The sequence below is a fragment of the Priceomyces carsonii genome, assembly GCF_900007245.1.
Source record: "Priceomyces carsonii strain CBS4050 genome assembly, scaffold: Debaryomyces_carsonii_scaffold_6, whole genome shotgun sequence".
Lineage (NCBI taxonomy): Eukaryota > Fungi > Ascomycota > Pichiomycetes > Serinales > Debaryomycetaceae > Priceomyces > Priceomyces carsonii.
This window is the reverse complement of record NW_026946679.1, coordinates 1,208,820-1,235,516: the sequence shown is the minus strand read 5'-3', so window position 1 is coordinate 1,235,516 and position 26,697 is coordinate 1,208,820. Positions and strand designations below refer to the sequence as shown.

Below are 26,697 nucleotides of genomic sequence, written 5' to 3'. Positions count from 1 at the left end.
TATATAGCTCTATTGCCACCCTTTAACATTGATACGAACTGCATTACTACAATCACGTGATTTTAATCTATTTTATTCTACATTTTGATTTAGCTACATAGCAGCTAACTCTCTTTAGATAACCTCTATGAACTTTGCTTTATCAATTTTCCTCTTGTTTCATCACTTTTTTGGGGCTTTCGTACTCATCCTTCGTGAGCTCTCGCTTCGTAGGAATCGTAGACTCATTAGTATTCATAGCAATAGAGACGTCAGAAGGAGGACCATTAAGCGGTCTAGTAGGTGACTTGTCAAAGCTGTTAGCACTCAGGGTTGAAACACTTGGAGGCTTTCCGAACCCTGGTCTCGACGGTTTATTTGATAGAAACTGGGGTGGATTGGAAAGTGATTTTGGCTTCGAAAGGCTCTGTGGTTTGGACAACAATGAGTAATTTGTGGATCTCGAATTATCTGACTTAAAAGATGAAGGTTTCGCAGAGCTGAACAGGAGTGGCTTTTGAAGAGTTGATCTTGGTACATTGTTTGAAGAATGGTTATATCCGTTGTCTGACTTGCCGCCTGATGCTGTGCTTGATTCGAGGGGTGTCGGAGGCGGCGATCGCAGTCTAGCTGCAGAAATTGGGGTGCTTGCGCGACTTGACAGACTTGAAGGCTGTTTTTCTCTTATAGACTTGGTTAATGCAATGTCGAGTATCTTGCTAACTTGTTGCGGTGCTTGGTCAACTAAAAAGCTTAGTGCATTGTCACCACAACCAGCTTTTGCACCTATCACATTTACCTGTGCGATAGTTGTTGCAAGTGCCTTCGTAATAACTTCTGTCGTGGTAGCAGTATCATACGATAACTTTCTGGCTTTATACAAGTTAAATAATTCTTTTTGCAAATATGCTAATGATTTTTTTGTGTCTTGAGTCATGGACATTCCTTGCGATGACTTTGATATCGATTGAATTGTTGAAATCGAATTTGAGATTGTTGGTGAACTTTGTATTGCTGTAGAATTAGGAGATGTCTTAGAAGCTGGAACCGCATTCGAAGAAGGAGATGCTTCTCTTGAAGCTTCTGACTTTGAATTTAAAGATTGCTGAATCGTGGTATTTATCGTTTGTGGTACAGTTGCTGAAGGTGATGTTGAAGGAGGCGGTAGAGTCTGTGACTGAACTCCTGGGACATGCGATGACAGGGATAATGCAGGAGTTGTATGCGATTTCGATGAAGAAATACGAGGTGAAGCTGTTCGTTGTGGATCAAAAATTTGACGATTAGTTTGCGTGATTGAAGGAGGGGATTGTGATGATGATTGGGACCTATTTGCAGCTAGTTGAGCTTTGATGTTGACTGGTAACGTTGAAGTTCCGGATATACTTGCCGGTATATCATTTCGCTTAACTAGTTCACCACTGCTATTAACTTGCAATGTCGACTGTGATTTGAAATACAACGGACCCTTCGATGACGTTGAACTATCCCTTCTTATCTCACTAGCTAATTCTGCAATTGTCTTTTGCTTTTGACTATTGGATGGCTTTTGATGAAGCTGCGACATGAATTGGGCTTGAGGAATCCTCATGTTAGATGAATACGGAGAAGCAAAATCTCGGCCAACTATGTTATGTGATAATGCCTGCTGTGCTTCTAATCTTTGCTTTTGTTTCAATTCCTCTGTTCGCAAAGCTGCTGCTTTTGCCTTGGCCGCGGCTTCCTCCTGTTGCTCTCTTCTCACCCGTTCTCGTTCGCTTATAAACGACTCATCTATGCCATATGTCCACTCATTAACACGCTTAGTTTGCTTTTTAAATGCTTTGTTTAATCTTACGCTATGACTGATTGCAAACTGCCATCCATCGGGACAATATTTATAGAAGGGATATAACTCCTTGATTGCTTCATATATTTCATTTAGTGTCAACCCCATTCCATGGGATCTAGTTTTCATGACACTCTGAATCATAATCAGATATGACAAATTTGGCTTTGTTCTATAAGGTTCAGGAATTTCCTCCATCGAATAACTACTTTTGACTGTTTTCTTGAAATCTCGTCTTTTCTTAGGAGATTTTGGCAACACAATGGGCTCGTCTGTTTTACGGACACAGATTGACGCAAAGTTTATCTTAGAGTCTATCGTAATACTGATAAGCTTAGGGGTAGAGATGACCATAGGTTGGATTGTCTCTATCTTAACTTCCAATTTTGGCGCCGGCGGACGAGCAAAAGATGGTCTAGAGGAAGGCATTCCGTGAGCTAAAGTCAAAGGATACCCACCTGATCCACCTAAGTTTGAACTGAGGCCCGTCAAAGTTGTCGTGGTAAGCCTGTTGTCAATCATTTGAGTTTTCGTAAGTCCACTTAATGGCCTTCCGTAAAGTCTAGAAACTGGAGGTTGAATAGACGCAGGTTTTCCCATTCTAGGCGTTGCAGGCTTTCCCATTAATGGCATTTGTCTCTGCTGCTTCTGTTGAGAGAGATTCAAGGGAGAGTTCAAGTTAAATGTATGCTGCTGTTTCTTCCTCTCCTGTTCTTCTAACCCAGTTTGCTTCTCCTCCTTTTCTCTCATAAGATCTTCTTGATGTGCATCAATCAAAGGCGCCAATGATGAAATTTCTTGGTCCAAAACTGACATATCAACTTCGAAAGGATCTTGATGGGATGAAGCGTCTCTCTTTTCTGCCACCTTTTCCGTGTCTGAACTCAAGAATTGATTAGAATGGTCATGAATTAAGCTTTGTATCTGAGGATCTATTAATGAATCCTCACTATTCTTATTTTCTTGCGCTGAGTGGTCTGAATCAAGGTCTTTATTAAAACCAGGTTCTTCACCTCGAATTTCTTGCATGAGAGAATTTTCTCTCTCAATATTTGATGTTGGGGACTTCGAGTTGTAGATATTCGATCTTAAGTTAATGGCATCAGAAGGATTGAAAGGCTTTAAAATGGAATCACTTGAGTCTCTTTTGTCAGAAAGGTCTGACGACGGCAAAATAAAGCCAAATGAAATGTCACCTATTTGTATTTTTGTACCATCTATCAAGGGTATAGTTATGCCCTTTTCAACGAATGAATTATCTACAAAAGCCCCATTTCGTCCTAAAATTGATAACTCAAATCTTTGTGTTCCAAAGTTATAAAATATCTTCGCATGTCTCCTCGATATTGCTCTTTTTGAAGACAAATGAACATCAACAGAGTGATGTATTCCATGAACTAAGTCATCATTAGATTTTCTTCCAAGTACTACCTGTAGAGTTTGGACGAAAAATGTGAAATTCTCAAAATCCAACCTAGCATACGCTGTAATCTTTGAATTCTGGTCATTCCTCTCTGAGTCGACTGTTCCTAAAGCTGCTTCAGCTGTAACTGGTACTGAAGTTGAACTTTGTCTTTTTTCGTATCCCTCATTTGACCCCGTATGTGATAGATCTCGAATGATGTCATTATCATGTTCAATAAGTGCACTATCAATGGCAGTCTTCTCAGACAAATTTAGCTTTTCTGGAGTAGGGTCCAAATCTTCAAATTTTTTCCTTAGATTACTATTTTTCACTCTTGAATCTTCAATGAAGGCTCTAGAGATATTTTTTCCGGTGACGTCGGGGTTCTCATCGAGCTCTAATTTTTCATGAATTGATAAATAATGTGATTTTTCAATTTCATTAGGCTTCGTTTCCATCTCATCGCCGACGGAATCACCGCTCATCTTTGAAATGTTTATCTTTTATTCTCTATAAACACACCTCAGTAGTAGCGTATATTGATTGTTGTTTTAGTTCAATCTTGATGTCTTTTTTTGAAGCACTTATCTCTATATTATTTCCTGTTGAAGCTATTAGGTTAAACTTGATTTTTTTTTTTTTTTTTTTTAATATGCTATCAGACTATTACGCAAACTGAATTTTTTGTGCAGATAAGTTTTTGCGCCTAAATTTGCAGTCTATTTGTAAATAAATGCTATGGGGACTGACAAAAAAGTATAACTAACATCACATTTGGATAGTAGAATTTTCACAATAATGAGACTATATTTAGCCTTTCTATGGGTGCTTTCTTTAGCTTTTGCTGAATTTCACGGCTTTCTTGATATTGATCCCCTGAAACCAATGTCGAAGCCACCTCAGTTAGTCCGAAAGCCTCTGCGAGTAAAACTTAACGAAAATTCAAAGGCAAGCTCCCCAGATATTCAAATAGAAGACAAGAGGACAAAAAAGATGAGAAAGGAAAAAATACGTGGTGTTAGTTTAGGTGGTTGGCTAGTTTTAGAACCATGGATCAATACAATTTTATTCGAACAGGTTGCAGCAGAAGCCGGTAAAATGCCAGTAGATGAATACACATTCACAAAGATTTTGGGTAAAAAAAGATCCCAGGAAGTCTTAAATAAACATTGGTCTACTTACTATAATGAATCTGACTTTGCGGCAATAAAGTACCACGGTTTGAATTTGGTAAGAGTTCCGATTGGATATTGGGCCTTTGAAAAACTTGATAATGATCCATATGTTGGTGGACAGGAAGAATATCTTGATAAGGCAATTAACTGGGCTTCTGACAATGACTTACAAGTTCAAGTAGACATTCATGGAATGCCGGGGTCTCAAAATGGATTCGATAACTCCGGACTTAGAACCACAAATCCCAATTGGCTAGAAGTAGACAAGAACATGGCTGTGACGTATAAGGTGGTAGATTATATTTTAGAGAAGTATGGTAATCATCCAGCTGTTGATAGTATTGAAATGGTTAATGAGCCTTTCGGCATCGGAGGTATCGACTTGGCCAAGTTAGAAGATTTTTATCTCTATGTTTATGATCAAGCACGAGAGAAGGGTATCACGAAAAATCTTTACTTTCATGATGGCTTTCTTGGGATTGGATGGTGGGACTGGTTTATGAAGGACACGAAGTACGAAAATATTACAATTGATCATCACTTATATGAGATCTTTTCAACTTGGCATTTAGATAAATCAATCGAAGAGCACATTACAAATATCGAAGAGCAAGGAAAGCAAATGGCAAAGCAATACCACCCTAGTATAGTTGGTGAGTTTTCTGGTGCCCTCACTGATTGCACAAAATATATAAATGGTGTTGGGAAGGGTGCTCGATACAATGGAACATTTCAGACCGATCACGCTATCGGTAGCTGCGAAAATCATTCCAACTTTTCAAGCTGGTCAGACGAACTAAAAAATAATACAAAGAAGTTCATAGAAGTTCAAATGAAGACATTCGAAGAGAATGCAAATGGATGGATATACTGGTGCTTCAAGACAGATGAGACTATTGAATGGGATTTTCAGAAATTGGCTCAGTTAGGGATGCTTCCGTCTGCTTACACATATCGACCACCTAAAGTAAATGAAACAACAAATACAAGTCCCAGTAAAAATAGTTCAGGTCAAAAGCCGCAAAAAAGTGAAGCCACATCTGCAAGTTACGAACTATTTCACTTTATGTATACATTCAAAGGTAATGCAATTTTTTATGCAACGTACATATTGGGGATCGTTTTATTCACTAATATTTGAAAAAAATTTAAAAGCTAAAAAAAGATCTAACATAATCAATGTTTTAATTTTAATAATTACTTACGTCAATAAATGCTTAAGTAAAATGAACTTCTATATTCACAGAGAGAAGTGTAATTCCTTGTATTAAGGATTAAAGTTCAGCTGTTTGGCTTGACCTTATTTGATCTGGGAATATAAAGATGCATATGATGGTCCCAAGTGTAGTCTTATCTGCTCTCATGTATTGCAACCTATTTCGTGAACGAAATAGTTCAAGTTGTCAAAAGCCTTAACCCTATGCTTTCGTGAAAATAGTAGGAGAATATGTTGCTGCAACATGAAGGTTAAAAAAAAAAAAAAAAAGTTACAGTTTAAGATATGTTTGCAAGTTGAAATATAGGCATCGGAAACATCGTCATTATGAATGTGGACTAAAACATACGATAATTATAATAAATAAAATGGTAAGTTAGTCCCAATACAAGGCTAAAGGAATAATGCTAACAAAAACAGGTCCTCAATAAAAGGAAACCTTTGAGAGACAAGGTGAAAAGAGCCAGTATCAAATCTAAAGTTGAGACTAATGTCTTAGAGATGCAAGGTTCAGCAAAAGATTACCATGAAAATCCATTATTAAAGCTCCTGAAAGCCACAAAGAAAGAAAAGCTTGCAGCAAAATCCAATAAATTTACTCAACAATTGATGAACAAGGTTACGTTCAATACTTCTGGAGGAATAAGCAAGTCGTCCATAAGAAGACGCAGAAGGAAAGAAAAAGAACAGTTAAAGCCCCAAATGAACGATCTTTTAATATCTCTTCCCGACTCCTTTGAAGATTCAAAATATCCCTCCTCAAAAAACCAGGTTCAAGCGTCCAAAAAGCGCAATATACCAAATGCTACAAAGAAGACTGGTCACCAAAAGCTATTTCAACAAGAAAAGAAGAACTTTACTGATGTCTTAAATAGTCCTGACTTTAAATCAGCACCGTTTAGTGCATTAAGAAATGCAATACTGCAAAATGCGACGTCGAAATAATCTCTATCTTAATAACACGCATCTGTCATAAATACTATACCAAACCTTCTTACATTACCTTTGGTACTGTACAGAAAAAAATTGTATCTACGTTTCAAAAAACTGTAATAGTGATGTGAAACTATAATAATTATGTAATAAATGACTAATATGCAATTCGCGCTTGTAAAAGTAAACAAAAAAAGTATAAACAAACAATAATGTAGACGACAGAAGAATAGAGATTAAAACAAAAACAAGAAGCTTGGGACAAGTTAACCCTACCAATTCCAATTTAGCAGCATTTAGTTGGAAAATATTAACGACCAGGTTTGTGCCGTGCTCCAAGCTGAACAAGGCAGATCTTTCAACAAGTAGAGCAGACCTTGAGGCAAAAACAAAGCATGAGTGTCGTCGAGGGTGCTGCGGGCCATGTCGAGTCGTCAGACACTATGGGGGTACGCAATGATATCGATGAGGAAGAGGAACGAGCCAGAAATGAATGCTCCTCAGAGAGCTTGGCTGATAAAGACAACGCTGATCCATTTCAGTACAACATGCATAACGAAGCGATCTTTGATGATGAGAAACTTTTCCCATGTCCAAGGGCTAATAGTGGTATCATAACTTACGATGCAAAGGACCCAGAGCTTGTCAACCATGCTACTCTCAAAGCACTAGCAGTACAACTAACTTCGCCTGATATAATAGATTATAATCTAGTATGTGACTTTTTCCTTACATATCGAATATTTGTCAGTAGTGAAGAAGTGATGAGTTTATTGCTCACTAGATTAATATGGTCATTGCACTATATCAATTCAAAGGACGAATCAAATGTAACAGTTGGGAAGTTGGTTTTGCTTAGACTGTTCGTAGTTTTGAGACATTGGCTCTTGAACTATTTCACAGATGATTTTGAATCAAACTTGGACTTGTGTGAGCTGTTCATAAAAATATTGAATGCCATTTCTATCGAATCACATCTCGTGAATGAGTCGATGGTGTTCGAGAAAAGAATTGTATGTGATTTAAAAATACATTGGCTACTTTTAATGAATCAATTTTGGGGTACGAAGATCAACATAGATGAAATATCGGATAAAGTCTTGAAGTATTCGTTGCCCAAAATTTCCGAACTCACAATGAACATATCTTCTGGCAAAAGAGAAACGCATTTTTCGATTCATACCAACCCTTCTTATAGGCGATCAGCGATGTTATCGCTTTACGATTCAAATGTGCATCATAAATGCATGATCTTTGATGATCTCAATTCTAACGATGAAAACCCTCAATTAACCATTAATAACTTGCTTTCACATCATCGTTCATCGAGTAATTCAATAAAGAATAATTTGCATGAGATGAATGTAAAACAAGGGCCAAAAGAACTTAATAATAATGCTAGAAAACCATTGCAATCATCCAACAAGCACAATCACATGAACCTCAAAGACTCATCCCTAGGACTCAAAAAAATATCGTTGGGTGATTCGAATTCTCCAAAACAAGATCTCGATTCTCCGAATCCTGGCTTCTCTGCTAATGGCCTCATAAAATTACCTTCGTCTAAAGTTAAATTGGTTTTACCTCCGACGCCAGTTAAAAAAATGGAGTATGTCATAAAATCTGAAGCTATTGGATCACCCACCAGAAGGTCTAAGAAAGCATCTAGTCTTGTTCATGACCTTGGGGACGTTTCAAGAAAAAAATCAATTAAGAAGTTAGTCGAAAGTTGGAAGAAGTCATTCGCTAACCATAAGGAAGAAAGTTCATCTCGAATTTCTTTGGCAAGCGCAACTGAACTTGATTCATTAGTAGAACTTGCAATTAACGTGATACCGGCCGAGACGAACGACAACAGATTCGATGTTTTGAGCGCCAGGATTGTTGATGAATTAGAGTATTTGATAAGATTCTATGTCAAAAATCCAGCTTCCGCGAGCACAATTGAAGAAGACGATGGGACACAAGAGCTTAGTGATATCCGTCAATCGGTCAATGAGTCCCCAGAAAACAATTCCGATATATTGGCGTCCACTGAGCAATTCTGGATTGTATCGAAAAGTGAACAAAGAAATTCAAATCAATATGAAAAACTGGAAAACCCTAAGATAGACATAAACGATCTTTCTGAACTAAATATCCTGAAAATTGACAATTTGATTAATCAGGAAAAAAACGACAAGGATAATCTGCGAAAAATACAATCAGGTCATGAAACAGTCATTGAGTCTCAAGATTCATCTTTCCAAAGACCAATTAGCATAGACTGGAATGATATGAACTTAGAGAACTCTGAAGATGCTCAGAAGGAAGAAAATGAAGAAGAAGTTCTGGGAAACATTTCTCAAAGAATGGTTAGGACTGGAACACAATACTTTGATGTCGAAACAAATCTACCTTTAGAGCCCGATGCTCCTTTCGAATCAAACAATTCTTTAGCATCAACATCAGCATCAGCCTCAACACCGAGCGACTTGACTAACTACAATGCTGAGGTATCCGACCTTGGAATTGCAGTTAGTCCTAAGCTGATGAAAGATCTGCAATACGTTAGAAGAATTAGCTTTGATGCTGATTATTCAGTTTCTCGGAAAATTTCACTCAAGTCACGATCTTCAACGAATTCTATTTTCAGGAGAGATTTAATAAAGTCATATGTCAGCTATGATTCAGCTTTTTCCTTGTCAGGAGTATCTCAAAAGTCTACCACGAGCCATGAAATTACTAATAGTAATTTGAAAAAGAAGCACGCATACAATGATTTGAGATCTGTAGCAAATTGGAATAAGGAGACAGGACAACGTGCAAATAACGTTCGATCATTTTCGGCCAATTCAATTGTTTCAAGATCTTCGTCGTTGCGTAAAAGTGTCAGATTCAGTTCATTGTGTGCTTTGACAGAAGCGAACGCTAACCGAGTTTCTACCAATAATGCGAGAAAAGGTTCATTAAGAAGCAAATCATCGAATCAATTAGACCTTGATGACAGTTCTATTTTCTCACATTCTGCAAGGATTAGTAGAGAGATAAAGGGAGATAAGGACAGTTTTTGTGGTAGTGATACTTCTGACAATTCTGTTGCGATACCAGGAATAAGCAATTATGCCTTAAAAGAATTAGCAGCTATTCCTGACGAGTCTTTGGAATCCAGTGATCCTATAAGGCTTGCATTATATAAGCTAGAGGGTGAGAAAAGAAGAAAAAAGAAGCTGAAGGACGTAGCTACAAGAAGAACAAATGAAGCAAATGAAGCAAGTGACCTAGAAACTCTGGAAGCGAATGATGTTTCATTATCGAGTAAAACAGATAAAGATCAAGAGACTAGTGGAGAAAAAATGCTTGAAGAAATTGAAAATGACGCACCTTTAGTTTCTTCATCACTAATACATAATGATAGAGTGCTGACTTCTTCAATTTTGGAGAATAATGCACAGCAACAAGAGGCTATTCTGATTAACGACACAGAAGAAATATTGAATGAAATCAACAATGCCAATACTGAAGATGTGATAGATCTTAATCCCTCAATAGGCGATGTTACGCAAGAGCTTCCCTTATCGCCAAGAGAAAATGAGGACGCTTTACTTACCAACAAAGTCAATGGAGAAGAGCCTATTCTTGATCTGCCAGGTAAGGAACGATTTGTTTTCACACTGTCGGAACTTGAGGAGCAGCCGGATGAACAATCACCGCAAATGATACTAGACACATACGATTTATCAACAGATTTGCTTAAGGTTGAGAACGTTATGGACAATCGTCACCACATCTCATTCGTATTGGGAATTGATTCTAAGACGCTAGCTAGGCATTTCACTGCAATCGAAAAAGATCTTTTGCAGGAAATTGACTGGAAGGAGTTGATTGAACTCAAGTGGAATAAGGAATTAATACCAGTAAACAGCTGGTTGGAAATAATTGTCAATGATGATTATTACAAGGCAAATAAAGGAGTCAGCTTGGTAATAGCCCGGTTCAATTTGATGGTCAACTGGATAATCTCAGAAATACTCCTCACAAGTTCTCAAAAAGAAAGAATCAATCTCACATCGAGGTTCATTCATATTGCTCAGAATTGTTATGTGTTCCAAAACTTTTCAACATTGATGCAGATTATTTTGGCTCTATCTTCTGAAAAGATACAAAAACTAAAGAATACATGGAAGAATCTTCCTCCCGGCGATATTTTAATGCTTAAGAATCTTGAAGAGCTATCTTCGCCAATAAAAAACTTTTTGAAAATACGGCTTGCGATCAATCAGATAAAACCCTCGAAAGGATGTATTCCTTTTGCAGGATTGTACTTATCAGATTTAATATTTAATGCGGAACGCCCTACTTTTATAAAAAAGTCAAAGCCTGAAGAGCTTGGAGAAAGCAGTAAAATGGGTACTTCAAACATTCAGACATCTGAATCTGAAAAAGTTATCAATTTTTCTAAGTTCAGGACTTCAGTCCATATTGTGAAATCCTTGTCTCAATGCATTGAATGGTCGAATTATTACTGCTTCGACATCAATGAAGATATTCTCTCCAAGTGTCTTTACATAAATTCTTTGGATGAGGACGAAATGAACATTTGCCTCAGCAAACTAGCAGACTTTTAGTACTTAATTAGTTCTCTGCCTAAGAGAATGTTGAATCTAATCAAAATTTAACAATCACCCTTGCAATATGTGCACATGTAGTATCGCCAGTAATTATGGGGTATCTTAGAGCCCCGTGTTTAGACATTAAGGGGATTGCTGCAAATTAGATCTATACACATATAATTCTGTTGGGCTCACAGCTACCCCCGGCTTAATCTCGATATATCTATTACGAGTAGTGTGTTAATCAGGTGATTCAATTCTCCATTTACGGACATTCAACATTTTCCTCTCTATATAAACTAAGCATGCGCCTAAGCAATAGTTTCGTCGATCAAATTGAGTTCAAAATGAATGTAAAGAAGGGCCAGAAGAACCCCAAATTATGGTTGGCTGCTTTAGTGGCCACGTCTGTTTTAACTTTGTCATATAAAGTCTATGAGAATTATTTTATAGGATCAACAGCATCGTCAGAAAGTAACAAGAAGAGAAAGTATACAAATAAATCCATAGCATTAACATTGTCACATTCAGTTTTAAATTCTAAGCTCCCGTTGAATGAAATATTAGTGAATTCCGAGAATGTCACTTTCATTTTACCACCAAACTTATCGGTTGAAGATTTGGCATGCAACATAGAGAACAATTACAATTTACCGAAGACATTAATTCAAAACTACAAACTTTTAAAATGTGGCAACATTCAAGGCTATTTCAGCATTCTTAAAAGCCTTGAGCCTGATTTATTGCTTATCTGTCTGGATGATCTAGGTCTCCCCACAATACCGCAGGAGATGAATAGGTTCGTGAAGGAGATAATTACAATTGATCAAAATAATGAAGACGTTTATTCCAAGGTTTCTCCTTTGTTCTTCAAATAATGAGACTATGACATTAACACAAGGTGAATCATAAATACGAGTATATTTCTCGAATTTTCTGTAGAGGGCCAATATATAATATAACATCCATTACCAGCCTCTCGAAGATAACTTTTCATTTTGCAGCAACGAATCTATACTCACGCCAAACATGAGTTCTCCTAAATCTGTCGAAAACTCTAATAATTTTTTGGGATCTTTATAATTTGTGGTGGCATTCACAATAGCTTTGGCCAATTTTTCTGGATTCTGGGATTTGAAAATACCCGAACCAACAAAAACACCATCACAGCCTAGTTGCATAAGTAAGGCTGCATCAGCTGGAGTAGCAACACCCCCCGCAGCGAAGTTAACTACAGGTAATCTTTTTTCCTTTATTACCAATTTCAACAATTCTACAGGTACTCTTAATTCATCGGCGTATGATTGAATTTCTTCTTCAGAAGTTAACGAAGCAGCTTTTTCGATTTCTTCATTGATAACACTTATATGCTTCACTGCTTCTGAAACATCACCAGTACCTGCCTCACCCTTGGTTCTAATCATTGCAGCACCTTCATTGATGCGGCGCAAAGCTTCTCCCAAATCCTTCGCGCCACATACAAAAGGAACCTTAAATCCACGTTTGTTGACATGTCTTGACTTATCGGCTGGAGTCAATACTTCACTTTCATCAATATAGTCAATTTCCAACGCTTCTAAAATTTGACATTCTACAGAATGTCCAATTCTAGCCTTTGCCATTACCGGAATTGACACAGTCTCCATAATACTTTTGATCATCTTTGGATCAGACATTCTACACACCTTACCTGAATTTCTCATGTCTGCTGGGATCTTTTCCAATGCCATTACTGCACAGGCACCAGCTCTCTCAGCTAATCTGGCTTGCTCAGGTGTGACCACATCCATAATCACACCTCCTTTCAACATCTGTGCCAATCCTGCTTTTATTTTGAAATCTGTCATCCTTTACTACTTATCAAGAGCAAGATATTCCCTCGACAGAAAGATTACATCTTTAGTGTTATATAGGCTACTAAATTAGTCACCTTAAAAAAATTAGAATGACTCCTTCCTAAAAATGGAGAGAAGTCAATTGAATCGGAGTCATATAGTCAAAACGAAATGAGCTATCTTGACCACTATTATCAAATATAAAGGCACTTAGTTGGTTCTTTGAAATCATAGAACAGGTATTATTACACATGAAAGTTGTAGTAGGGGTATTAGCTCTTCAGGGCGCTTTTATAGAACATATTACTTATTTCAAGAAATCCACAGAAAGTGGGTATGAAAATTATGACTTTGAGTTTGTTGAAGTACGGACGCCCAGCGAATTGAGCAGATGCCATGCCTTAGTAATTCCAGGGGGAGAAAGTACGACAATGTCCTTGGTTGCCGAAAGTAATGGTTTATTAGATCCTATTTCGAAATTCGTCAATTCAGAAAAGCCAGTGTGGGGAACTTGTGCAGGGTTAATATTCTTGTCGAGAGAGGTAGTAAATGGAAAACCCAACCAGAAAATACTTGGAGGATTAGATATTCAAGTCAAAAGAAATGCTTTCGGAAGGCAATTGGATTCTTTTGAGATAGATTTGGACCTATCATCCTTTATACCCAGTGTAAAAGAGTTTCCAACTGTTTTCATAAGAGCACCTGTTATCTCTAAGCTCTTGCAATCACATCAGGAGAAAGAAAACCAAGTTCGTGATATAATATATACAGCTAATGAAAAGCGGAACATCTCTCCCTTAGAGGTCCTCTGTAAACTTTCTGATGGTTTCATCGTAGCCGTTAGACAAGGTCATATACTAGGCACATCTTTCCACCCAGAGTTGTCCGACGACCATCGGTTTCACAAATGGTTTATAGATGAGTTCGTTATCAAATCTTTAAGATAAGGTTTACAACTCAATTCATATAGAGACGTAAGAATAGTGTATCTTTTAGTTTTTATCGTCTGTATGAAAATGCGAAATTGGATCACTTTCTTGAAATAGTTGATACAGGCAATAGTAAAGCAATATAGACACACTATTCTCTATGCAAGAAACAATTGACCGCAAATAACATGCAACATGCTAGAATATATAATCTGTCTAATTCTAAAGCAACCAGAGTAACATCAAGCAATCAGACTAAGTCCGATAGTGTATCAAAAAACTATCCTAATTTGAATATCGGTTCGAAGGCTCTATTAAACAAAAATGCTGGTGCTACCTTGACCGTCGGCAGGAAGAGATCAAGAGAGAATCTCCATGTTCAAGACAAACCAACAGAAAGTCAGGTTACACCAAAGGAAAGCATAAGAAGTACATCGATATCTGATATAAGCTATGCAGATTTAAGAGATACATTTGAACCTGTGAAGGTCACTGTATGGTTTCACGAGCTAAGGACATCTGATGAAGATGTCATTATAGATTCCAATGCTTTGCCGGGATCTAAAGTTGGTGATGTATACGAACTAGAAACTCTTCTGAAGGTCAAGAAGTTAGTTTTCGTAATTGGATATCAAACTTTGAAAGACAACACAGAACAGGCACAAAAATATAACTTTCAGGTATCTTTGATATCTAATCCCTTGCAAAAATTAATGGATTTACCACCCAGGAGTTTGGTACTAATAAAGAAAGTTTCGGACATCTCACTCGTTGAAGCTGACTCTATTGAGATATATATAAAGGACACCAATTTTTCCAGAGATTCAATGTGGGCCTTTTCTTCAAATCTTGTCAATACCTGTTGCTACGTAAGCAAGAGATTAACGTTCTTAGGAAGTAGGACAGGTGTAGTTAAGTACATTTACAAAAACGGAAGGAGGATTTTATCAGCTTTTATTAGTCATAAAACCAAAGTTGTGTTTCGTTCTGAAAGTGCAAATATAGTCTTTTTAATTCAATTGTCTAGAGAAATGTGGCACTTTGAAGAAAATGGGGAAATCATGTTTCATAAGCTCGTGAATAATTTATTCCCCAAGATATTTAAGACGTGGAGAGATTCAAACTCACATCATTCAATATCAATAGTTCTTTTCACTAGCGTCGATCTCACAAATACACCTTGGATCTCATTGTGCCAGGGCGAAAGACCTAAAAACAGAAGAGATTACTTTAGGGTGGTAGTGGATCAAGTAAGTGTATATCATTGGGACAAAATTATGGCGAATTTACGTCTAGAGTTTGCAAACTTCAAAAGAGATATAATGCTAAATACAGAAGGCGACTACTACATCAACGAAGGTGAATCGCTTCCTTCTGTAAAAGGTAACATTTTGGAAGCTATTAATGTGGGTATGACAATGGTTACCGATAGATTCAAAAACACCGACTTGAAGCACACATCAACACATTTTGTTGTTATAACTCCAGGTACCGGATTGTATGATGTTGATTATGATTTGCTACTAAAGACTAGTAAGAAAATGGGAAGCTCAGATAATGCTTTAGATATAATTTGCTTGAGCCAACCTCCATTGCATGTTGTACCTCTCTTTCGATATTCAATGAATGGTAAGATATGTCACTCAGTACCAAACTGGTGCTATATTTCGTTTTACCGCGATAATCCTGGACACACGAGCCAATGGATTCCTCGTTGTAAAATATATGAATTGCAAATGATGGGCGTAATGGAAAACGATGGGAATGAAATTCTGTTAGCAAGATTTGAAGTATTTCAAAATGCGAAATCCGTCGTCGGAGCTATGGAGAATTATGACAAAAAGGCTTTCATGCCTATTAATACCATCAATAAATCTGAAGGCATTTCAAAAGCTATAAAAAATGCTTCCAAACTTGGGCTGCCTGGTCTAAATTCTGTATTATCATTGATCAATGTATCTCGTGGAGAAAATAGTACCGCAAAAACCAATGTTTCAACTACTAATTCGTCCGTATTGGGAACAGTTGCAAATACGGATGCAACTGCCCTCTCTTCTTTATACTTCTTGAACAAAAACACGGAAGAATTTCGCCTGCTTCCATCTTCAAAGTCAAGGAGTATTACACCAGCATCCTCAATCAATAGAATTAAGCCTTTGGGAATCCAGAGCCGACAAACTGATAGCTCTAGCGTCACAGCCGTCAACAAAAATGAGAATAATGAGCATAAAATTAGGGATGCTGTTAGAATAGAAAATCACAGGAAGTCTTCTGTAGAGCCAGAACCTAAGAATGTTTCAGACCTCTTATGGGTTGACATTGATAATCCATCAAAGGATGCGCTGAAAGATATTCTTCGCTATTTCAAGTATGGCAGATGGAACGACGTTTTTCCTACCCATGTGAAGAGAAGGCTAATTAAATGGAGGTCATTCCAGTCTCCAGCTGTGTTGCCAATTACCGTTTCTGCGTTCCCAACAACGAAACAACTTGAATGTGAATATACCTTTCAAATTTATACAGTTATATTGAATGATGAAAATTACTTAGAACTCGGTACTACCAGCGAGTTGATGAGAGAACTAATTCAATTGAGGTTGCTACTTGGATTTCAAATATGCTACAATGAAAAGGTTGTCCAAGTTGAGACAGAGAGAGGACCAGAAGGAAATGCTGAAAAGTTGATTAAATATTTTCCAAAAGGAAGTTGTTATGGGACAATAATATATTTGTCATTGCTTGGAGAGATCCACAGAATTACTTGTGACTATAATGGATATTTGAATATTCAACTTTATCGTAAAATCCAAAACCTGGAGGAAAAGCGAATTAAGCTTGGACCATCACCAAATTATATACCATTGATTAGAACCCGTTATGTGGAAGAGTACAGTCCTGCGAAAGTCGATATTTTGAAAGCGAAGCCGAAAAAGTATAATTGGAATCAATTTGATCAATTCCTTGCAGGCTATGAGGATTCGGTTCCTGATGATAATAAGATCTTTCATCAAATGAAATTTGTCGTTGTTCCATCTAAAATTCCTAAAAATGCGTTTTACATTTCAAATGAGAAATTGACTGACGAAGAAATAAGAGTGGAAGGTCTACGGAAATTGATTGGTATCATAGAAAGGGGTAAATATATAAGGGAGCAGAAAAGTGGCAGAAAAGAAGAAATTTTACCTGATATTAATTTTTACACTGGTAATCTTTATGATTTCTTAAATGAACAAGCTGAGAATTATGATATGACAGGAAATCAACCACCGTTGATGCTACCGGACAGCATTAGATTCAATAAAAACATAAAGCTAAGTCTGTTGAGTCAGGCGCTTCAGGATCTGGCTACAGGCTTGAGGCTTGTCGATAGAACGTGGCACTTCAAAACACATCCTCATTGTTTTATCGGCAGCGAGCTAGTTTCATGGTTGATTGAAGGTTTCGATGACATTGATAACAGAGATCAAGCTACAGCATACGGACAAAATTTAATGGATAGGGCGTTGTTCAAGCATGTTGAAAATAGACATGGGTTCTTAGACGGCCATTATTTCTATGAGTTTGAAGACGAATATAGAGAGAAAAGCAATAAATCTGAGAAGACTAGTTGGTTTAACAAGATTAAGGATAGCGAGACTTCATCAAACGCAAAACAAAGTTCGGATAATGAGCTGCAAAGGTCGCCATACTTGGCGCAAGATTCTATTGGATCTGAGACCTCCTCTCTATCAAAGTCCAAGAAAAAGTTTATTTTAAGTAGAATGGTCAAATTCAATGTTGATCCGTTGAAAAAATCATTCCGAAACGAGCTTGTAACAGTGCACTATGATAGGGTGCATAATCCTGAACATTGTTATCATATTCGATTTCAGTGGCTAAATACTACTTCAAAGTTCATCGATGAAACTATTAACAATTGGAGCAGATTGTGCGATAGACATGGACTCAAACTAATAGAAACACCTTGGGAAGAATTGTGTACAATTCCTTTTACGAATCAGTTTCATTCTTATGTTGAGTTAAAATTGGAATTGAATCCTTGGACTGATCCTGAATTCCTGAATTCGGCGGTTCTAAAGGACAATATATTTCAATATCATTTATATTTATTGAAAAAATCGGGATTCTTGTTAGATAATAGATCTTCTGTGTTTTTTCAGAAAGAAAATATCGAAACAAGTTACAGCTGGGGAAAGCCAACATTTAGATATGCTCAATTCATACATACGACAGGTTACTACATTGTTGAACTACGAACCAAAGGTGATTTCTTTTTAGCGCCGAATAATTATCATATCAAAAGGCTCAATGTATCTTCCATTCAAGACCCTGACGCTCAACAAATCATGTTAGACTTTAGTTCCGCTTGCAAAAATAAAGACTTTTTGCGTCAACTTTTCCGGGAAGCGAAAGCAGCCTCATCAACTCGAGAGCAAGAAAACATTTTAGATGCGGACATCTTACCTTCCTATATATAATTTAATCAAAAGTAGAAATTACAAGCTTTAATTTGCAATTCTCTCGGCAATCCTTATTGTATCTGCTAAGACTCCATGAGCAGTGACATCCGCGCCAGCACCGGCACCTTGGATAATTAGTGGATTAGGATATCTCTCTGTTTTAATCGATACGACGTTATCGCTGCCTTTCAAAGATGCAAAGGGATGATCAAAACCATACTTTTTGATACCAACTGAGGCCCTTTTTTCTTTGAAATCTATTTCTCCTACGTATCTTAATACTTTATTTTCTGATAAAGCATCGTCCTTAAGTTTTTGAATTTCGGAGTCAAAATCAGGCAATCTCTTCAAGAATTCATCTGCACTTTTGACATTCTCTAATTCTTTTGGAATCAAGGATTCAACTGGAAAAGATGTTGGAGACTTCACTTCAAGTCCACAAATTCTTGCTAATATTGTTACCTTTCTCGCAACATCTAAACCATTCAAATCATCCCTAGGATCAGGCTCTGTATAACCTAACTTTTTGGCAATGTTAACGACATCAGAAAACTTTGTTTGAGAATGAGAATCAGGAGTCGAAAACTCGTTAAATATGTAAGACAAAGTTCCAGAAAAAATTCCCTCGACCTTATCCACCTTGTCACCAGTGAGAATGAGATCTTTCAAAGGACCGATTATTGGTAATCCGGCACCAACTGTTGCTTCGTGGTAAACCAAGCCACCTCCATTAGAAGAGCTGTTAAAGATATCTTCCCATAAACTCAAATCCGAGGAAAACGCTTTCTTATTAGGAGTAGCAATAGATATTCCCGCTTTGACGAAATTTGGATAATATTCCGAAATACTTGTATTAGACGTATTGTCCACTAAGATCGTGGGTTTAGATGAAGCTTTCAAAAAGTTGACTAATCCATCTAACTCCAATAATGGCCTTGCTTGTGCAGTTTGGTAGCTTGATAAGTCAACTGGCTTATAGTCATCACTGTAAAGAGCTTCCTTTGATGATCTCGCTAAGTACACAACATTGAACTTAATTTGAGCTCTTAAACTTTTCAATTGGCTGATGAATGCTGATCCAACAACACCTGAACCAATGATGGCAATATTAACAGATTTAGACATGATTTATTTGTAATGTTAACTCTATTAAAGAATTTTTCAATTCACATCCAACTTTGTTCAAGCGTACACGTGATAAACGAGAATATAAGCAGATTATCTAAATACATAAAAACACTAGCATATAGGCAGCTAAGGCCAACGAGATACCACTTGATGCACCAGGTGAACAGCTTTTCTTTTTTCCTGAGTCAGTATCTTTACCATTTATTATGTACGTATAGTTGTTCAATGGTTGTGGCATTAAATTCAAGTCAACTAAGCGCAGGAAGTCCCATTCTATACTAGTTTCTGATTTAAAGCACCAAAAAATCCAGCCCTTCGTCTGCTTCTCATATTCATATAATTGCATTTCTATAAATTTTCTATAGTTCTTTCGGACCTTTGCATCCCAAGAAGACCAATTGTTTATGTTCGAGCATGATCCAATTTTTTCATTTGTATAAGGTTTAGTTCCTTCATAACGACTGCCTAGCCCTACACCGTTTAACCAAGGAGTGCAATCAGTTAATGCCGCCGACCATTCACCCACTACTGCAGGATGGTGTTTCATTTCAGTTTGAATGGATGAACTGTAATCCTTGATGCTTTGTAGCGTGTCGTTTATCGACGAATTTAGGGAGTTAACAGAAAAAACCTGATAATGATGATGATCAATAAGGACATTGTAATTATCAGTTGTACTATTTTTCTTGTCATCATTAGTTAGAAACGAATTCCAATATCCAATTGCTTCAAAAGCATCGTGAATCACAAAAGTATTATTGACAACCTGAGTAGCTCTGGCATCTTCATAGACTTTTTCATAAAAGCTCTTCAACTTATGCATTGATAACTTGGCACCAAGGGGCTCGTTCACAATTTCTATACCCAATATTGTATCTTCGTATTCTTTAGACGAGTTGAGATTCCCGTATTTAGAGAAGATCTGATGCAAAACCTTTTCAGTCAAAGTGATATGTTCCGTTTTGTTAAACCATCCAGGATATCCAATGTCTCTCAAACCAGAATTGTCGAATCCATTTTGAGATCCTGGGACACCGTGTAGATCAATCCAAGCTTTTAAATCATACTTCTTAGCCCAAATTAATGCCTTATCAAGATAACGTTGAGCCCCAGACACATAAGGATCACCAGACATTTTGTGAAATGCCCAATACCCGATGGGAATCCTGACCATGTTGAGACCATAATCTTTTATCTTCGCAAAGTCTTCTTCTGTATACCATGTTTCCCAATGCTTTGTGAGGCGTTTTTTAGCTTCATCATACCCTAGTTTTTTACAATAATGGTACTCATCTACTGGAATATCTGACTCGCTAGCATTCTTTGAAGTATTGAATGATAGAAATAACGATGGCGTAATGTATGGCTCTAAAACTAGCCAACCTCCAAGTGCTACTCCTTTATAGTCAAAGTTTCTTGACGTAAATTTTGGTTGAATAATATCAGTCGATGCGTTACTGCTTGCTTCGGAAATGTCGATAAAAAGATGGAAAATCAAAAGCAAATTTAAACGAAAGTATTGCTGCCAACGCATCCCATCAAGTAATGTCCATATAGTTTAATATTTTAACATACAAATTTGCATAGCCAATAATTCAAGCATGAAATCAATGAAATCTTTCGCGACATATACTAATCGCACTTTACAGCCTTCAAATTGACATATGAAGATTTAAATAAAATCATCGTGTAAGACTATTTCCTGATATATATAAATTATAGTAATAAAATAACATATATGCAAAAATATCCCTCTGTATTTATACTCAAGTATAAATGTAACAAATATAATGCAGCTCACTATACCAACCTTTTAAGAAAAAACTGAGAATACAAAGCTAGTCAAGAGACCACATTACAATCAGAATGAATTTTTGAAAATTCTATTACCAGACCCACATAAATTTCTTACATTTCCCATTCACAATCATCTCACAGTAGCTTTCTAATCCAAATCTGCTTCACTTGGTTTAAATTCAGGAGCACTTGCGGCAGCGCCTGTTGCACCTAAGATATTAGTCACTGCTTTAGGAGGTTGAACTGCTATCATCATCACTACCATTTCATATACATCCTCAGGAACAGATCTTTGATAGATTCCCAATATGTCGGTTGGATTCGGATATACCGACAAGGCCTTGTAAAAGCATAAAGCAGCATCAACCTTCTTATCAGGAGTAGTAGCCAACTGTTCACCTAAAGCCACTTGTTGCATAAAGAAGTTTTCTTTTTCTGCCAAGTCACTCGGGATTGGGTTAGCTTCTAAATCAGCCGATAATGCTTTTTTGATGGTTTCCACTTTTGACTTTTTGCTTTCCTCCTGCTCCTTTTCTGCAACTTTCTGCTGTTTAACTGCTTTCTTCTTCAATGTCTTTCTGAAGTCTGAGGAGTGTCTACGAGTGTAATCGAAATACACTGCATATCCGATCACCGCAGTAGCAGCAACCGCTGTAATAATACCACCTTTACCCATTTCAACAAAAGACTATAAGTTATATGTACAAGCTTTAATTAATAATCTGGAAAATCAAAATACTTTCTGAATACTTCAAAGAGTGTATGGAAAAGAGCCACTCGGCATCAACTTAATTCTTAAGCTTGAAAAATTTTGATGTATTCACCAGCACCGGAAAGTGACACAAATTGAAGTGTCACATGCTGTTACACGTGCCAAATAATAGCACAAAACCTGTTGAAATTGAGGAAAAAGCGAGACACATTATTGGGTGAAGTAAGCCAAAGAAGTTCCAATCCTTCAAAATCATTTAGGGATTAGCATTAGAAAGAATGGCTGAAGAAGCATCTGAACAATCTAAGCAGTATCCAGACTCTAGATTCAAATGGCCAACTCCGTTTGTGAATTTCGCCAATGCTAGTGCATATCCACCATGGAAGCCAGTTGATACAAAGAAAGAAACAACACAGGTTTTCAAATTCACGTTTTATTCAACTGTAGGAGCTTATGCATGGTTAGCATTATGGAAAAGAACTACATTTAAGCTAGGCTTACCCCTTACAGTCGTTGGTTTTACTACCATTGCGACTGCTACAAAAGGTGTTGTTACCAATATAAGAGAAAAGAATGATGCATGGAATACATTTTGGGCAGTTGGTACTGGTAACTTGGCCTGTTTGACCGTCGGGTTCAGAAGTATGCCCGCCAGACACAAAGTCTTAACAGGTATCTCCGGAGCTATTGTGACTGCACTTTTAGACCATGCCTATTGGGCTCAATCTCCAAGTTTTGGAGGCAGAGATACGAAACACGTTAAGGCAAATACAGATCAGGAATTGGAAAAGCAACAGTTTTGGGATGTTTGGAGAAGAAGGCCGTTGTCTCAGACCGTCGAAGAGTTAGGAGCTGGTCGTGGCATATTCAAGCCCTGATTGGTTGGGAATTAGATAGAAGCTATCCTAGTTCTTGTTAGTTAGTATGCATTTCATATTTGGACTGATTAGCTTTCTCTGGAATTGTAAGCTTCATACATAAATGTATAATATTCGTAAAAGTATTGGAGCATTAGTATTGGTATCTAATTACACAAGCGTAAATATGGTTGACTATACAATTGAATAAGGATAATCTAATGTTTTATTTTTTTTCAATTTCCAAAGCTTCTTCTTCTTTCTTGTCACGACGTGTTCCGCAAAAACTTCATCACAAAAGGTCTTTTTCCACTCCTTTATGAAGGATGGATCCCATAATTCACTGGCTATTCCTAAGTCTTTACAACATCTCATTAGGGCATTACTTTTGCACCCTTCCAAAGCTGTCGTTATCTTCTCTTCGCCACCAAAATAATCTTGTTCTCCACGAGCAACACTTACTAGTCTCCCATGGCAAATTAACGCATACTCTCTGCTGATTTGTTTGGGTGTAATTTTAGTTTCCGTTCTTGGTGCTAAACCCCATCCACCCGGGCCAAAAGCCTTATTTAAAATCCTTCTGTATTTAATTTCTGGTAAATAGAGTAGGCCATCAGGTTTTATCTCTATATCGTCTTTAGCAATTGGTGAAAGCAAAATGTTCGCCACTTCTTTGGGAAAAGGTGCAGAACCTAACCCATGAAAAGAGTCTGACCAATTGATTCTATCAGAAACATTCGATACCCCAATCTGATTGCTATTGGGATCATCCTTAAAGTTGATAGGCAATGGGTTCGTCGATTGAGGTGCGTCTTTCGAGGCAGACTCCGTGACAGTATTCACCGCAGAATTAGATTTGTAAGCGGGTTTATATACGACATTTCTTGTTATCCAGATACAATGACTTGTACGGAAGGAAAATCTTCCTGATGAAATGATAGGAGATGACCTTATCATAATGAAATACAGCCAACTTTCAGTTGGTGAGTTCAATGTAAGATTATCATTTTTGTTGGCGTAAACGAATATCAATACTACAATGTGCAGAACTAACAAAAAATATATCGATTGCCTATTTTCTACAGATCATTTCTCCATTTAAGATTGTTAACCAGCCTCGATCATCAGTGCTCCACTCTTTCCAGAGTTGCACCATTTCTCTTTTATCAGCTTTGTCTTCTTCTTCATCCTCCAGTATTGCTTCTTTTGAATTAAGAATCCGTTGGATATACATTTGGCTAGTTATTTCACGATCTTCATCATTCGAAGTACACCACACGGACGCCGATGAGGTAATTTGAGACAGAGAAAAACCATTAGCAAGGGCCAAGTCTCTTAGTGATCTTCCCATTGTAATATTAGATTGTGCTAACAATGCCCTCTTGAGAATGAAATGAGACACAATTTCCTCATAACGCTTCGGGTATATTATAGATGCGCCGGCATCAAAATCTTTACAACAGACAAATGCTCCTGGTTTAGTCACTCGTGTCATCTCTTTCAAGGCCTTGACTGGATCCTGCAAATGAGTTAATACTTGATGCTCATAAACAATATCAAAGGTATTGTCTTCAAAGGGAAGTTCATATACTGAAGCGACTCTGAAATCCACATTGGTTACCTCATTGACTCTCTTCTTTTCCTTGCATTCTTCAAGCAATTCTTCAATAGAATCTATGCCTGTCACAAAACCTTTTGGAACGTATCGAGCAAAGTCTACGGTTATAGTCCCAGGCCCACACCCTACATCCAATACCTTGTGGTGGCTCTGAATAATTGGTATCATAAATGCAATTGCATTTTCGACTGTTCTCCACGAATGGGTGCTGGACACAAACTTATCATGTCCCTTCTTATAATATATTTGATCCTTATCGGTCATATTTCACACAATTAAAAATATGAAGTGAAAGATGATGTTATCCTTGGCACTTTCTCTTAATGCAAATGAAGGGATGGAACAAATAATTCTGTCACACTAATTAGAACGCCGAACGGCACTATATTTAGTGACTCAGAGGGGGGATACTATCTAAGAACAATTTGTAGCAGAGCTCGCACTCCTCTGCCAGCTAACTCGATTGAATTTCACACTCTTGTAATATTTCCCAATGTTCTTAAATATTCTACAATGTGGATCACTAGTCAATATAGAAAAGGACTCATCACTAAGTTGCAGCTTAATATCGACTGAGATTTCTTACTGTCTCAATTTTCTCTCGTTGATAAATGCACATGATTATGACGTGAGCTAGTTTTATCCTCGCTGGACAGGATAGTTTACCTTTTTGAACGTTTCTGGCATACTGAAGGTGCTCATGAACTAAATCAAAAAGAGGCTGTAATTATTGCAAGTCAAGCATAATCTAGCGTTCCTGTGTAAAGTGCTAGCTATGTGTTCCCGGACCTTTCTGGGGAAGTCAGCAAAATAGAGCTTCGAGCACGTGATCAGTATCATGCTCCACCTGGTTAAGGAATAGACACGGAACGCGCAGCCAATAGCAGAGAACAAAAATGCAATTTGTCACTCTCCAGTCCGTTTTGCCGGGTGTACCAGTAACAAAGAAGCATTTAAAGTTTAGGGAAATATATAAATTCTATACATCAATAAATACTTTTAGGAGGATTTTGATATAGAATTAACAGTTGATATCATAATGTTCAAGAATCTCTTACGTTATCTGAGACCAGCATCTAAAAATGTGACAGCCTTGAGAGGGTTGGCTACAAGTGCTGTACCTGAGAAGCAAGTTAAGACTTTCCAGATCTACAGGTGGAACCCAGACACTCCAGAAGTTGAGCCACACATGAAGACGTACGAGGTAGATTTGAATGATTGCGGTCCTATGGTGTTAGATGCCATCTTGAAAATCAAGAACGAACAAGATTCTACTTTGACTTTCAGAAGGTCCTGTCGTGAAGGTATTTGTGGCTCTTGTGCTATGAACATCGGTGGTAGAAACACTTTGGCATGTTTATGTCGTATAGACAAGGACACATCCAAGGATTTAAAGATTTACCCATTGCCACATATGTTTATTGTCAGAGATTTGGTTCCTGACTTGACTCACTTTTACAAACAATATAAGTCGATTCAGCCTTGGTTGCAAAGAAAGGACCACCCTGCTGACGGTCGTGAAAACTTGCAAAGTATCGAAGATAGAGAAAAGCTTGACGGTTTGTACGAATGTATTTTGTGTGCATGTTGTTCAACTGCTTGTCCATCTTATTGGTGGAATCAGCAGGAGTACTTGGGACCCGCTGTCTTAATGCAAGCTTACAGATGGTTAGCAGACTCTAGAGACCAGGCCTCTAAAGCAAGAAAAGAACTTTTACAAAACTCTATGTCATTGTACAGATGTCATACTATTATGAACTGTGCAAGAACTTGTCCAAAGGGTTTGAATCCAGGTAAGGCCATTGCAGAAATCAAGAAAGAATTAGCTTTCGATTAAGCCATAACTTCATAAATTATGAACTGAAGTGCCGCATCTGCATCCAATCTGAAGTGTAGAAGAAGCTTTGAAATTATCTTCATACAAAGATTTTTTGACACTTTTTTTTTAATTTATTTCTCGTCAAGGGTTGGCGATAACTTTCCACATGTTTACATATCCCTTCTCATTCGCATGGAGATAGTATACAATCAGTTCTTGATAATGATTTGAATATATTCCTTATATTTTGACTTTTTTTCTGTAGCTTTCTTTCTGATCACCATTCGTGTAGTCCTATTTCGCGATCCGATTTTCGGGTCTCGAAATGCTAATTTTGCGACAAAGTCCGATTTTCTTAAATTTTCATGGTGAAGTTTGCTTTAGTGACATATTCAGTTGCGGGGGACATTGTTG

At 37.4% G+C, this 26,697-nt stretch overlaps 15 protein-coding genes across 15 annotated transcripts; 8 read left to right on the top strand and 7 right to left on the bottom strand.

The window, feature by feature from the left end:
- Window positions 1-142: 142 nt before the first annotated feature.
- Window positions 143-3,697, bottom strand: FHL1 (Fhl1p; the record flags this gene model as incomplete). The annotated part of the gene is made up of 1 exon (XM_062955807.1): window positions 143-3,697. One exon carries the CDS (start codon window positions 3,695-3,697, stop codon window positions 143-145), a length of 3,555 nt encoding a protein of 1,184 aa, XP_062812373.1.
- A 313-nt stretch (window positions 3,698-4,010) lies between these two features.
- SPR1 (Spr1p) lies at window positions 4,011-5,528 on the top strand (the record flags this gene model as incomplete). The annotated part of the gene is made up of 1 exon (XM_062955806.1): window positions 4,011-5,528. The coding sequence occupies one exon, from the start codon at window positions 4,011-4,013 to the stop codon at window positions 5,526-5,528; it is 1,518 nt and encodes a 505-aa protein (XP_062812372.1).
- Window positions 5,529-6,104: 576 nt separating this feature from the next.
- PRCAT00005713001 (uncharacterized protein) lies at window positions 6,105-6,548 on the top strand (the record flags this gene model as incomplete). Its single annotated transcript, XM_062955805.1, has 1 exon — window positions 6,105-6,548. The coding sequence occupies one exon, from the start codon at window positions 6,105-6,107 to the stop codon at window positions 6,546-6,548; it is 444 nt and encodes a 147-aa protein (XP_062812371.1).
- Window positions 6,549-6,931: 383 nt separating this feature from the next.
- On the top strand, window positions 6,932-11,143 carry LTE1 (mitotic regulator; the record flags this gene model as incomplete). Its single annotated transcript, XM_062955804.1, has 1 exon — window positions 6,932-11,143. One exon carries the CDS (start codon window positions 6,932-6,934, stop codon window positions 11,141-11,143), a length of 4,212 nt encoding a protein of 1,403 aa, XP_062812370.1.
- A 290-nt stretch (window positions 11,144-11,433) lies between these two features.
- PEX22 (Pex22p) lies at window positions 11,434-12,006 on the top strand (the record flags this gene model as incomplete). Its single annotated transcript, XM_062955803.1, has 1 exon — window positions 11,434-12,006. One exon carries the CDS (start codon window positions 11,434-11,436, stop codon window positions 12,004-12,006), a length of 573 nt encoding a protein of 190 aa, XP_062812369.1.
- Window positions 12,007-12,096: 90 nt separating this feature from the next.
- On the bottom strand, window positions 12,097-12,975 carry SNZ1 (pyridoxine biosynthesis protein; the record flags this gene model as incomplete). The annotated part of the gene is made up of 1 exon (XM_062955802.1): window positions 12,097-12,975. One exon carries the CDS (start codon window positions 12,973-12,975, stop codon window positions 12,097-12,099), a length of 879 nt encoding a protein of 292 aa, XP_062812368.1.
- Window positions 12,976-13,214: 239 nt separating this feature from the next.
- SNO1 (putative pyridoxal 5'-phosphate synthase) lies at window positions 13,215-13,910 on the top strand (the record flags this gene model as incomplete). The annotated part of the gene is made up of 1 exon (XM_062955801.1): window positions 13,215-13,910. One exon carries the CDS (start codon window positions 13,215-13,217, stop codon window positions 13,908-13,910), a length of 696 nt encoding a protein of 231 aa, XP_062812367.1.
- A 170-nt stretch (window positions 13,911-14,080) lies between these two features.
- IML1 (Iml1p) lies at window positions 14,081-18,370 on the top strand (the record flags this gene model as incomplete). Its single annotated transcript, XM_062955800.1, has 1 exon — window positions 14,081-18,370. The coding sequence occupies one exon, from the start codon at window positions 14,081-14,083 to the stop codon at window positions 18,368-18,370; it is 4,290 nt and encodes a 1,429-aa protein (XP_062812366.1).
- A 27-nt stretch (window positions 18,371-18,397) lies between these two features.
- Window positions 18,398-19,477, bottom strand: HOM6 (homoserine dehydrogenase; the record flags this gene model as incomplete). Its single annotated transcript, XM_062955798.1, has 1 exon — window positions 18,398-19,477. The coding sequence occupies one exon, from the start codon at window positions 19,475-19,477 to the stop codon at window positions 18,398-18,400; it is 1,080 nt and encodes a 359-aa protein (XP_062812365.1).
- A 97-nt stretch (window positions 19,478-19,574) lies between these two features.
- On the bottom strand, window positions 19,575-21,014 carry EXG2 (glucan exo-1,3-beta-glucosidase; the record flags this gene model as incomplete). The annotated part of the gene is made up of 1 exon (XM_062955797.1): window positions 19,575-21,014. The coding sequence occupies one exon, from the start codon at window positions 21,012-21,014 to the stop codon at window positions 19,575-19,577; it is 1,440 nt and encodes a 479-aa protein (XP_062812364.1).
- Window positions 21,015-21,425: 411 nt separating this feature from the next.
- Window positions 21,426-21,953, bottom strand: TOM20 (Tom20p; the record flags this gene model as incomplete). Its single annotated transcript, XM_062955796.1, has 1 exon — window positions 21,426-21,953. One exon carries the CDS (start codon window positions 21,951-21,953, stop codon window positions 21,426-21,428), a length of 528 nt encoding a protein of 175 aa, XP_062812363.1.
- A 314-nt stretch (window positions 21,954-22,267) lies between these two features.
- On the top strand, window positions 22,268-22,867 carry PRCAT00005704001 (uncharacterized protein; the record flags this gene model as incomplete). The annotated part of the gene is made up of 1 exon (XM_062955795.1): window positions 22,268-22,867. One exon carries the CDS (start codon window positions 22,268-22,270, stop codon window positions 22,865-22,867), a length of 600 nt encoding a protein of 199 aa, XP_062812362.1.
- A 174-nt stretch (window positions 22,868-23,041) lies between these two features.
- Window positions 23,042-23,803, bottom strand: MGM101 (Mgm101p; the record flags this gene model as incomplete). The annotated part of the gene is made up of 1 exon (XM_062955794.1): window positions 23,042-23,803. One exon carries the CDS (start codon window positions 23,801-23,803, stop codon window positions 23,042-23,044), a length of 762 nt encoding a protein of 253 aa, XP_062812361.1.
- A 115-nt stretch (window positions 23,804-23,918) lies between these two features.
- On the bottom strand, window positions 23,919-24,728 carry PRCAT00005702001 (class I SAM-dependent methyltransferase; the record flags this gene model as incomplete). Its single annotated transcript, XM_062955793.1, has 1 exon — window positions 23,919-24,728. The coding sequence occupies one exon, from the start codon at window positions 24,726-24,728 to the stop codon at window positions 23,919-23,921; it is 810 nt and encodes a 269-aa protein (XP_062812360.1).
- Window positions 24,729-25,503: 775 nt separating this feature from the next.
- SDH2 (succinate dehydrogenase iron-sulfur protein subunit) lies at window positions 25,504-26,301 on the top strand (the record flags this gene model as incomplete). Its single annotated transcript, XM_062955792.1, has 1 exon — window positions 25,504-26,301. One exon carries the CDS (start codon window positions 25,504-25,506, stop codon window positions 26,299-26,301), a length of 798 nt encoding a protein of 265 aa, XP_062812359.1.
- Between the last annotated feature and the right edge of the window lie 396 nt (window positions 26,302-26,697).